Source organism: Syngnathus scovelli, chromosome 9, assembly GCF_024217435.2.
Source record: "Syngnathus scovelli strain Florida chromosome 9, RoL_Ssco_1.2, whole genome shotgun sequence".
NCBI classification, from domain to species: Eukaryota; Metazoa; Chordata; class Actinopteri; order Syngnathiformes; family Syngnathidae; genus Syngnathus; species Syngnathus scovelli.
This window is the reverse complement of record NC_090855.1, coordinates 16,734,891-16,746,092: the sequence shown is the minus strand read 5'-3', so window position 1 is coordinate 16,746,092 and position 11,202 is coordinate 16,734,891. Positions and strand designations below refer to the sequence as shown.

Below are 11,202 nucleotides of genomic sequence, written 5' to 3'. Positions count from 1 at the left end.
CGCTCACTTTTTTGACGCTTAACTCCTTCCACATACTTCAACCGATTCACTCCGTTCCACTTTTCACTTATTCCAAATATTCATGACACGGCTGCTTACATTTTTTTTGTTCGAAAAATTTTCCGTTTTCACAAAATTCACGATTTTGTGGCATTTTTTTCCCCATTCATTCTTAATGGCAGATTCAACATTTCACATTTTTGTTGTTCCAGTTTGAAATTCACTTATTTCAACACATTCAAATCACATTGGGGACATTCCCAAACTTGCCAAATTCAAAAATTTCACGTTTTCACTTTTAAAATTTGCACAAAATTTTGCAAAATTTCACAAAATTTAGTTTTTCACTTCTAGTTTCTACATTTTTCCACCGATTCAACTCGTTCCAACTTTCAACTGTTCATCTTTTGCCTACCTATTCCACACCTTCCCACTTAGCAAAATTTGCAAATTTTCAATTTTGAAATTCACACCAAATTTTCCCAAAATTTAGTTTTTCCCTTCTAATTTCTACATTTTTCAACCGATTCAACCCATTCCAACTTTATTCACTTTGTTCACCTTATGCTTACCATATTCACCCCCTTCACCCCCACTTCCACAATTCAACCCTTGACCCCCACTTCCAGAGTGGCGGCCATCTTGGATTGACCCTGAAGTGCCCCAATGAACCCGGAATGAACTGGAAGTGCCCCAAATCAAACCGGAATTGACCCTAAATGAACCGGAAGTGACCTCAGGTAAACCGGAAGTGACCCCAAATCAAACCGGAAGTGACCCCAAATCAAACCGGAAGTGACCTTTTTAAACCGGAAGTGACCCCAAATAAACCGGAAGTGACCTCAGCTAGACCGGAAGTGACCTAAATAGACCGGAAGTGCCTCTAATCAAACCGGAAGTGACCTAAATAGACCGGAAGTGACCCAAATCAAACCGGAAGTGACCCCAAATGAACCGGAAGTGACCTCAGGTAAACCGGAAGTGACCCCAAATCAAACCGGAAGTGACCTTTTTAAACCGGAAGTGACCTTTTTAAACCGGAAGTGACCCCAAATAAACCTGAAGTGACCTCAGCTAGACCGGAAGTGCCTCTAATCAAACCGGAAAAGACCCAAATCAAACCGGAAATGACCATACTTCAACATTAAGTGCCCTAAATACCTACATTTGCGCTAACTTTTGCAAATTTTGCCCGATTAAACCCATTTCAACATTTTAACCCCAAAAGTGAACCTCCTGAAGCCGTTTTTTTCCTTTTGTTCCAAATTTCAGAAACTTTTGGTGCAATTTTTTTTTCTTTTAATTCCCATTCATTCTCTATTAGGATTCAAGATTTGCTCTAACTTCTACATTTTTTAACCGATTCAACTCGTTCCAACTTTCAACTGTTCCTCTTTTGCCTTCCTATTCCACAACTTCCCACTTACCAAAAATTCTCTACAATTTTGTTTTTCTACTCTAATTTCTACATTTTCAACTTATTCAACCCATTCCACCTTTCAACTGTTCATCATTTTCCTACCTATTCCACAACTTCCCACTTACCCAAAATTCCAAATTTTCAATTTGGAAATTCACACCCAATTTTCCCAAATTTCCTTTTTCCCTTGTAATTTCTACATTTTTCAACCGATTCAACTCTTTTCAACATCATTCTGCAACATTCCCCAAGTATTTATTCAACCTCTTCACCTTCACACGCAATTTCTTCAGGAATTGCAAATTCTAGTTATTATTATTATTCTACTTATTCCGCTCACTTTTTTGACGCTTAACTCCTTCCACATACTTCAACCGATTCACTCCGTTCCACTTTTCACTTATTCCAAATATTCATGACACGGCTGCCTACATTTTTTTTGTTCGAAAAATTTTCCGTTTTCACAAAATTCACGATTTTGTGGCATTTTTTTCCCCATTCATTCTTAATGGCAGATTCAACATTTCACATTTTTGTTGTTCCAGTTTGAAATTCACTTATTTCAACACATTCAAATCACATTGGGGACATTCCCAAACTTGCCAAATTCAAAAATTTCACGTTTTCACTTTTAAAATGTGCACAAAATTTTGCAAAATTTCACAAAATTTAGTTTTTCACTTCTAGTTTCTACATTTTTCCACCGATTCAACTCGTTCCAACTTTCAACTGTTCATCTTTTGCCTACCTATTCCACACCTTCCCACTTAGCAAAATTTCCAAATTTTCAATTTTGAAATTCACACCAAATTTTCCCAAAATTTAGTTTTTCCCTTCTAATTTCTACATTTTTCAACCGATTCAACCCATTCCAACTTTATTCACTTTGTTCACCTTATGCTTACCATATTCACCCCCTTCACCCCCACTTCCACAATTCAACCCTTGACCCCCACTTCCAGAGTGGCGGCCATCTTGGATTGACCCTGAAGTGCCCCAATGAACCCGGAATGAACTGGAAGTGCCCCAAATCAAACCGGAATTGACCCCAAATGAACCGGAAGTGACCTCAGGTAAACCGGAAGTGACCCCAAATCAAACCGGAAGTGACCCCAAATCAAACCGGAAGTGACCTTTTAAAACCGAAAGTGACCCCAAATAAACCGGAAGTGACCTCAGCTAGACCGGAAGTGCCTCTAATCAAACCGGAAGTGACCCAAATAGACCGGAAGTGACCCAAATCAAACCGGAAGTGACCATATTTCAACATTAAGTGCCCTAAATACCTACATTTGCGCTAACTTTTGCAAATTTTGCCCGATTAAACCCATTTCAACATTTTAACCCCAAAAGTGAACCTCCTAAAGCTGTTTTTTTTCCTTTTGTTCCAAATTTCAAAAAATTTTGGTGCAATTTTTTTTCTTTTAATTCCCATTCATTCTCTATTAGGATTCAAGATTTGCTCTAACTTCTACATTTTTTAACCGATTCAACTTGTTCCAACTTTGAACTGTTCTTCTTTTGCCTTCCTATTCCACAACTACCCACTTACCAAAAATTCTCTACAATTTTGTTTTTCTAATCTAATTTCTACATTTTTCAACTTATTCAACCCATTCGACCTTTCAACTGTTCATCATTTTCCTACCTATTCCACAACTTCCCACTTACCCAAAATTCCAAATTTTCAATTTTGTAACTCACACCCAATTTTCCCAAATTTCCTTTTTCCCTTGTAATTTCTACATTTTTCAACCGATTCAACTCTTTTCAACATCATTCTGCAACATTCCCCAAGTATTTATTCAACCTCTTCACCTTCACACGCAATTTCTTCAGGAATTGCAAATTCTAGTTATTATTATTATTCAACTTATTCCTCCCACTTTTTTGGCACCTAACTCGTCCTACATGCTTCAACCGATTCACCCCGTTCAAACTTTCACACATTCCAAAAATTCATGGCATGCTTGCTACCATTTTTTTTTGTTGATAACATTTACCGTTTTGTGTAATTAGCAAATTTGTGACTTTTAAATCCCCATTCATTCTTAATGGGGATTTCAACACGAGCCATTTTCCCGCGTGGGTTCGAATTTTACAGTGGGCGGAATTTATTTTCGAAAAAAGTAGAATAACAATAGTGTGAAGGTCTTCGCCTTCACACACGCAATTTCTCCAGGAAGAACCAGGACGTTTGAAAACCACACAACTCATTGCACCGTCCCCCAGCTTCAGAACCTCAAAGTGTTTGGTCAAATTAAATTTTTCAAGCAGTGCTCCCATGTCTGTAGGCAAAGTCCTGCTTGATCAAGGACGAGTGTTTCAGTAATCTTTTGTCAGTATGGAGAAGGATTCGCCGAAAGACCTTGTTTTGTTGATGGTTCAGTTCCCTCAATCTATGGAAACGACGGACACAGTAAAGCGATGACACAAAAATGGTGGTGGCTCCTTTCGGCGAATTATCCGTTTTTGTCCAGATGGTTGGCATGAGAAGTTTTTTTTAACCACTCTTCAGGGATGAGATGACACAAAAATAATAAACTGTATTTCATCCATCCATTTTCTGTACCGCTTTATCCCCACGGGGGTCACGGGCGTGCTGGAACCTATCCCAGCTTTTATCGGGGAGTGCTCAATTGGCCTACCAAGCATGTTTTTGGGATGTGGGAGGAAACCAGAGTGCCCGGAGAAAATTCTATAGGTAGGGTGCTCCCTGATCCTCATCTTCATTTTGGTTTTAAATATGGCTATGAGGATGATGTCATGCGTTGTGACTCACATTCTTTCAGCATTCCAGAAAGAGGGCGTAAGGACGCACATCCGAGGTCACTCACTTCCTGTAGAAATCCCCCAACACAAAACACAAGAGCGCCCGTGCACGTGCGCACGCACGCACGCACACACACATGCTCAAACACACACGCACGTACACGAACTTTTTGTCAAGCGGGAAGTAGTTTTATGTCAAAGAAGAGGAAAAGCCGCTGATGGACTGGATGAACATCTGTTTAGTGCTGGTCCCGCTGGCTCGTGGTGTTGGCGATCCCGGCCGATTGGGCTCGTGATGAATAGTGGTCCCAACCGATCCTGCTCCTGTCGCTTTGGTTGATTTGTGGTCCCAGGTGCTTGCGGTCCCAGCTGCAGCTGAAGGAGCTGATGCTGTTGTCAGGACGGTCACCCGGAGCATCTGCAGTGTGTTCTGAAGATCCGCGATGAGGTCCTGGTCCTGGACCTGCAGAAGAACCGGTGAGTGAGCACAGTGGGCTCTACATCATCAGAAAACAAGTTTGGTCCCGTCCTCAGGGACCTCTTGCCCAAGGCGCCAGACGTCTTCATCTATTTGCCCAACGGCACCGGAGTGTCCGTGACGGACGAGCCTGTGGTGAGTGCTGAGGCGCGGTTCTTCTCTATCCGTCCGACTGATGGGGTGACTGGCCTTTTTGTTTGTACCCACAGACGCATTATTATTATCACGGCAATGTAAGAGGATTCCCGAGCTCCGGAGTGGCAGTCAGCACCTGCTCCGGTCCCCAGTGAGTCTTGTGAGTGCTTTGCGCTGAACCCCGATCAAATTTGCTCCAGCGTCAGCGCAGCACAATTGCTCATTGTTCATTCTTCATCGCCGCCCGCCGTCAAGCTGTTACCTTGGCTGCCTTGGCCTTCAGTGGCCACATTGGCCTACAGTGGCCCGCCTTGGCCTTCAGTGGCCCGCCTTGGCCTTCAGTGGCCCGCCTTGGCCTTCAGTGGCCGCCTTTGGGTTTCACAACAGCGCGATTCAAAGCATCCATTTTAGACGCAGCTTCCGGATGGAGAATTGTGATGGGTCGCAGCCCGAGTCTCATTGTTAGCAGAGCGGAACCAAAGTCATCATTGTCACTATGGAACCTCTTCTTCCTCTCCAGCGGCGTGATCGCCAGCAACTCCTGGTTGAGTTTTGAGGTTCAGCCGCAGGAGCTCCAAGGGGCGGAAGATGCAGAGCACTTGATCTTCTCCAGGGCTGGCGCAAACAATGAAGTCACACCGGGCTGCGGCGTTCCGCACGGCCACATGGACACGCATGAGCACACCGGCGCACATGCACACCGCCGGGTGAACAAGGCCCACCGCCATGTGAGCCCGTCAGAGCCGCTCAACACGCTTTGCGCAAGGCAAGAGGGACGTCCTGTCTGAGACCAAATACATTAAGCTGGTGCTGGTGGCGGATCACCAGGAGGCGGGTGAACATTTGGTTGGCCAGTGCGGAGGCAGTGGCGTGCGTCTCATGCTCACCAATCCCCTCCTTGTCTTGCAGTTCTTGAACTATGAGAAGAACAACAAGACCATCATCTACCGCTTGCTGGATGTGGCCAACCAAGTGGACTGGGTGAGGGAGACCTTTGAGTTCGTAACCAGGTCACTGGGACCCCAAAAACACTGTGTGTGTGCGTCAGTACTACCGGCCTCTGAAGGTGCGCGTGGCACTGACAGGTCTGGAGGTGTGGAGCGACCGGGACAAGATCCGCGTGGAGAAGAACCCCAGCGCCACGCTCAACTTTTTACTGTGGCGGAGAAGGGAGCTCCTGCTGCGCCTTTGCTACGACAACGCTGAGCTGCTCATGTACGCCCCCCACCTCAACCTCGCTCCAACTTGCCTCTTGATGATGTCCCGTTGCCTCTCTGCCGGTCGGGCGCAGGGGCGGTGCCTTGGACGGCACCACGGTGGGCATGGCGGCACAGGCGTCCCTGTGCTCCACAGACCGCTCGGGTGGCATCAACGTGGTGAGTTGGGCAACTGACTACCATGTCATGGTCATCATCTTCATCCGCCCGCCCGCCATGCGCAGGACCACCTGGTGAGCGTCCTGGGCGTGGCGTCCACGGTGGCTCATGAGCTGGGTCACAATCTGGGGATGAGCCACGACAGCGACAAACGGCGATGCCGCTGCAACAACGGGCCCCGCGTGGGTGGCTGCATCATGGAACCCTCCACCGGGTTGGCTACTTGCTGCTGACTTGCTCCTGATTTCTGATTTGTTGGCTTGCTTCTGCCGTCTTCCCGCTAACCTTAAACTCCTCCACACACACACGCCAGTTTCCTGCCGGGTCAACAGTTCAGCAGCTGCAGTGTGTCGGACCTGGCGCTCAGTCTGCTGCGCGGGGGCGGCATGTGCCTGTTCAGCAGCAAGTCACTGAGCTGACCAACAGAAGACCAGATATGAAGTTGGGTTTTTTGGTGGGAACAAACATCAAAAGATGCAGGCAGGTATGACATGATGTCATTGCTTGCTCTGTCACTTTTTGTAGCTGCCTGACAAAATAAAAGTCATGTCAAATCTGTTCGAGTAGCTTGCAGTCTTTCAAAGAAACAACCTCTGCCATGGTGGTGGACATCACTAAAGCTGCGGAGATAATAAAAAGTGCAATGAAATTGTAACCCAGGTTGTGTTAAACATTGAGGGTATTTAGTGTGAAGGCGAAGGCCTTCACACTTGTGTTATTCTACACCAGGGGTGGGCAATTCCGGTACTCGAGGGCCAGTGTCCTGCATGTTTTATAGGTCTCCCTGCTGCAACACACCTGACTCAAATGATCAGGATTGTTATCCAGCTTCTGCAGACCTTGCTAATAATCTGACCATTTGAATCAGGTGTGTTGCAACAGGGTGACATAGAAAACATGCAGGACACCGGCCCTCGAGGACCGAAATTGCCCACCCCTGTTCTACACCATAAACTTTATTAGTGTGAAGGCCTTCTACACCAGGGGTGGCCAACCAGTCAGAGACTAAAAGCTACATAAAAAAAAGGTGCCAAAATATTTTGAAATTTGGAACGAAACGAAGACTATGGGTTTAAAAGTTTCACTTTGGAATTCTAAAGTTGAAACGTGTTGAATCTGACAAAAAATGTAAACGTTAGAGCAAATGTTGAATTTGGGTCACTTCAAAGTCAAAGTCAAAGTCAGCTTTATTGTCAATTTCTCCACATGCCAAAGACACACAAAGAAACCGAAATTTTGTTCCCCCCTATCCCACGGTGACAAGACATGGCTCACAACAGACAAACAAGTAAACAAGTATAACAAAAGTGTGCTGAATAAATAATGAATAAATAACACAACAATAAATAAATAAATAAGAGGAGCAGAAAAAAAAAGGAGCAAGTATAACAAAAGTGTGCTGAATAAATAATGAATAAATAACACAACAATAAATAAATAAATAAGAGGAGCAGAAAAAAAAGGAGCAAGTGCGCGTACAGAATCAGAATCAGAAAACCTTTATTGTCATTCTACATAGTACAATGAAATTGGAGACCTCCATCCAGTGCATGAGGTAGATACGAGTAACATAGTCAAGTAATCGACTAGTAGAAAAGTAGATGAATAATCAGAAACAGTAGTGTGGACAAAGTGCAGTAGTAGTGCAGGAGGAAAGTGTCATCAGTGTCGGCTGGAGTTGAGGGCGGCTATGGCTTGGGGAAAGAAACTGTTTTTGAGTCTGTTTGTCCTGGTCTTCATTTGCCTGTAGCGTCTTCCAGAGGGCAACAGGTCAAACAGGGCGGAGCCAGGGTGGGAGCTGTCCGCTGAGATGGCCTTAGCCCTGCTGAGGCAGCGGGTAGTGTAGATGTTCGTAAGGGAGGGGAGAGGGCGGCCGATGATCCTCTGGGCTGCCTTCACCACTCTCTGCAGCTTCTCCCTGTCAGCGGCGGTGGAGCTGCCGAACCATACTACGATGCAGTAGGTCAGTAGACTCTCGATGGAAGATCGGTAGAAGGTCAGCAACAGGTCGGTGTTGAGGTTGTACCTCCTGAGGACTCTCAGGAAGTGTAACCGCTGCTGAGCCTTCTTGACGATGGTGGTGATGTTCTCTGACCAGGAGATCCGGCCAGAGATGTGGACGCCCAGGTACTTGGTGCTGTGGACCCTCTCCACCTGCTCGCCGTTGATGAAGAGGGGAGTTGGCTCAGGGCTGTGTCTTCTGAAGTCTATGATGAGCTCGTTGGTCTTCTTGGTGTTCAGAGCGAGATTGTTCTCAGAGCACCAGTCGACCAGCTCCAGGACCTCCTCTCTGTAGGCTACCTCATCGCCATTGGAGATGAGACCGACCACAGTGGTATCGTCGGCGAACTTGACAATCCGGTTGTGGTTGTGAGCCGGTCTGCAATCATGAGTGTAGAGGCAGAAGAGGAGGGGGCTCAACACACAGCCCTGTGGGGAGCCGATGCTCAGCGTACGGGTGGAGGAGAGGCGGGAGCCAACTCTCACAGCCTGGAGTCGGTTGGTCAGAAAGTCATTAATCCAGGCACATGTGAGAGAGGGGAGTCCGAGAGTGTCCAGCTTTGTGGTGAGTCTGTCCGGGAGGATGGTGTTGAATGCCGAACTGTAATCCACAAAGAGCATCCGGACATAGCTCTGCTGCTGCTCCAGGTGGTTCACCGCACAATGGAGGGCTACGGCGATGGCGTCCTCTGTGGATCTGTTGGTCCGGTATGCAAACTGGTGGGGGTCGAGGTGTGGGGGAAGATAATCCTTGATGTGCTGAAGAACCAGCCTCTCAAAGCACTTCATGATCACCGGAGTGAGGGCCACTGGTCGGTAATCATTCAGGCTAGAGATGGCCGACTTCTTCGGCACTGGGATGATGGTTGAGGTTTTCAGGCAGGGCGGGACGGTTGCTAGGGCCAGGGAGCGGTTGAAGATCGTGGTGAAGGTGGGGGCGAGCTCCTCAGCGCATGCCCTCAGCACCTTGCCGGGGACCCCATCCGGGCCTGCGGCCTTTCTGGGATTCACTGTAAGGAGCACCTTTCTGACCTTGTGCTCCTGAACAGTGAGTGGAGTGATGTCAGAGCTGGGTGGGGGAGGGGGCAGGGCAGGGACAGGGGAGTGCTGCTGGGATGTTCCAAACCGAGCAAAGAAGCTGTTTAGCTCCTCTGCCAGCTGTGCGCCTTGGTCTTCGACTTGAGCGGCACTGCCCCTGAAGTTGGTGATCTCCTGGATGCCCTGCCACACCTTGCGGCCGTTGTTGCTGGACAGGTGGGACTCGATGCGTTGTCTGTGGTCCGCTTTCGCCCGTTTGACTCCTCTCCTCAGCTCAGCTCTGGCAGCGCTGTACAGAGCTCTGTCTCCTGACCTGAAGGCGGTGTCGCGGGCTCTGAGGAGAGAGCGGACCTGGCTGCACATCCAGGGTTTCTGGTTAGGGAAGACACGGATGGTTTTGGTCACAGTCACATTGCTGGCGCAGAACTGGATGTAGCCCAGAACTGTGTCTGTGTGTGTCCCCAGCTCCTGGTGGTCGAACAGGTCCCAGTCTGTCCGTTGAAAACAGTCTTTGAGTTTGTGGAGTGCATCCTCAGGCCAGGAGGTGATGGTCCTTAAGGTGGGTCTGAGTTTGCGTCTGAGGGGGGTGTAGGCAGGGAAGAGCAGGAGGGACAGATGGTCTGATTGCCCGAGGTGGGGGAGGGGGATAGCTCTGTATGCATGTTTGATGTTGGTGTAGACATGGTCCAGGGTGTTCTCACCCCGTGAAGCACACTTTACGTGCTGGTGGAAATTCGGCAGTACAGTCTTTAAGTTGGCCTTGTTAAAATCCCCCGCTACAATGTGGAAGCCATCAGGGTGAGCCCGTTGTTGTTCACTCACAGCTCTCAGCAGGAGAGAGAGTGCCGTGCTTACGTCAGCGTCTGGTGGAATGTAAACAGCAATGACGATAACAACAGCTAGCTCCCTCGGAGGAAAAAAGGCCGGCACCTGACTGCCATGTACTCGAGGTCCGGACAGCAGTGGCTGCCTACGATGGTCGCATTGTTGCACCAGTTTTCGTGCACATACATACAAAGCCCCCCACCTCTGCGTTTACCGGAGTCCAATGTTCTGTCCGCGCGTAGCAGGGAGCGGCTTGCTAGCTGCATGCTAGCATCGGGGATATCCGGGCGCAGCCAGGTTTCGGTTATAATAATCACACAACAGTCCCGGACGTAGTGGTTTCCCGTGAGCTGTAGATCCAGGTCATCCATTTTATGCAGCAGGGATCTGGCGTTGGAGAGAAACAGGCTCGGGAGAGGCGGCTTGTGCGGTTGTTTACGTAGCCTTAGCATTAGGCCAGACCGACGGCCTCGCTTTTGCTTCCTCTCTCTTCTTCGCCTGCGTCGCCTCCCAGACCCGACAACAATCCACGGAGACCCCGGCGGTCTCGCAATCTCGTCTGGGATGTTGTGCTTGCGGTGAAAGTCACTTGAAATAGGTATCCGTGCTTGGTATCCAATGTCCGTGAGCGAGTGGAAAGTGTACAGTACAGAGTGTGCCAAAGAGTGAAAATAAAAAAATATAGGCAAGGAAAAAAGAGCACTGGCGTGGAGAGCCGTAAGCCGCTGCGTCCGTGCGCGCCGCCATCTTGACTCAAGGCAGACATTCCCGAAAATAGCGCAACAGTGCCGCACGCTACGCAGAAGGGGGTAGCGAGTTCAGGGCCCTAACAGCCTGGAGAAAGAAGCTGTTGGCGAGTCTGGTGGTGCGGGAGCGCAGGCTCCTGTACCTCTTCCCAGAGGGCAGAAGGTCAAAGGTTTATTTGGGGCACTTCCTGTTTGTTTGGAGTCACTTGCGGTTTAATTTAGGTCACTTCTGGTTTATTTGCGCTCACTTCTGGTTAAAAAATGTCACTTCTGGTTTATTTGGGGCACTTTCGGTTCTTTTTGAGTCACTTCTGGTTAATTTGGGCACTACCGGTTTGTTTGGGGCCACTTCCAGTTTGTTTCATTCGTCCGTAGGAGCGCTACGTATGCTTCGTCATATTTCCTTGTCTT

The 11,202-nt window shown here is 48.0% G+C and overlaps 1 protein-coding gene across 5 annotated transcripts; it reads left to right on the top strand.

Moving 5' to 3' along the window:
* Positions 1–2,806: 2,806 nt before the first annotated feature.
* Positions 2,807–6,865, top strand: LOC125975203 (snake venom metalloproteinase rhomb-I-like). 5 transcript variants are annotated; one of them, XR_011087381.1, is made up of 7 exons: positions 2,807–4,669; positions 4,727–4,805; positions 4,880–4,965; positions 5,326–5,786; positions 5,854–6,181; positions 6,247–6,395; positions 6,495–6,865. XR_011087381.1 is itself a non-coding variant. In XM_068651870.1 (6 exons), the coding sequence occupies exons 4-6, from the start codon at positions 5,685–5,687 to the stop codon at positions 6,291–6,293; spliced, it is 477 nt and encodes a 158-aa protein (XP_068507971.1). In that variant the 5' UTR covers positions 2,807–4,669; positions 4,727–4,805; positions 4,880–4,956; positions 5,326–5,684; the 3' UTR covers positions 6,294–6,865. The 5 variants fall into 5 exon arrangements, 3 of the variants coding, with proteins under 3 accessions (XP_068507971.1, XP_068507970.1, XP_068507972.1); XR_007483901.2 differs by having other exon boundaries at positions 5,891–6,181; positions 6,247–6,865; XM_068651870.1 differs by having other exon boundaries at positions 4,880–4,956; positions 6,247–6,865.
* The last annotated feature ends 4,337 nt before the right edge of the window (positions 6,866–11,202 follow it).

What these genes read in the sequence shown, in the direction of transcription:
- LOC125975203 (XM_068651870.1), top strand. Translation starts at nt 5,685, where the DNA reads ATGCTCACCAATCCCCTCCTTGTCTTGCAGTTCTTGAACTATGAGAAG. An exon ending in TGGCCAACCAAGTGGACTGG is followed by an intron (nt 5,787 to 5,853) that starts GTGAGGGAGACC and finishes TGTGTGCGTCAG; the next exon opens with TACTACCGGCCTCTGAAGGT. An exon ending in GCTCGGGTGGCATCAACGTG is followed by an intron (nt 6,182 to 6,246) that starts GTGAGTTGGGCA and finishes CGCCATGCGCAG; the next exon opens with GACCACCTGGTGAGCGTCCT.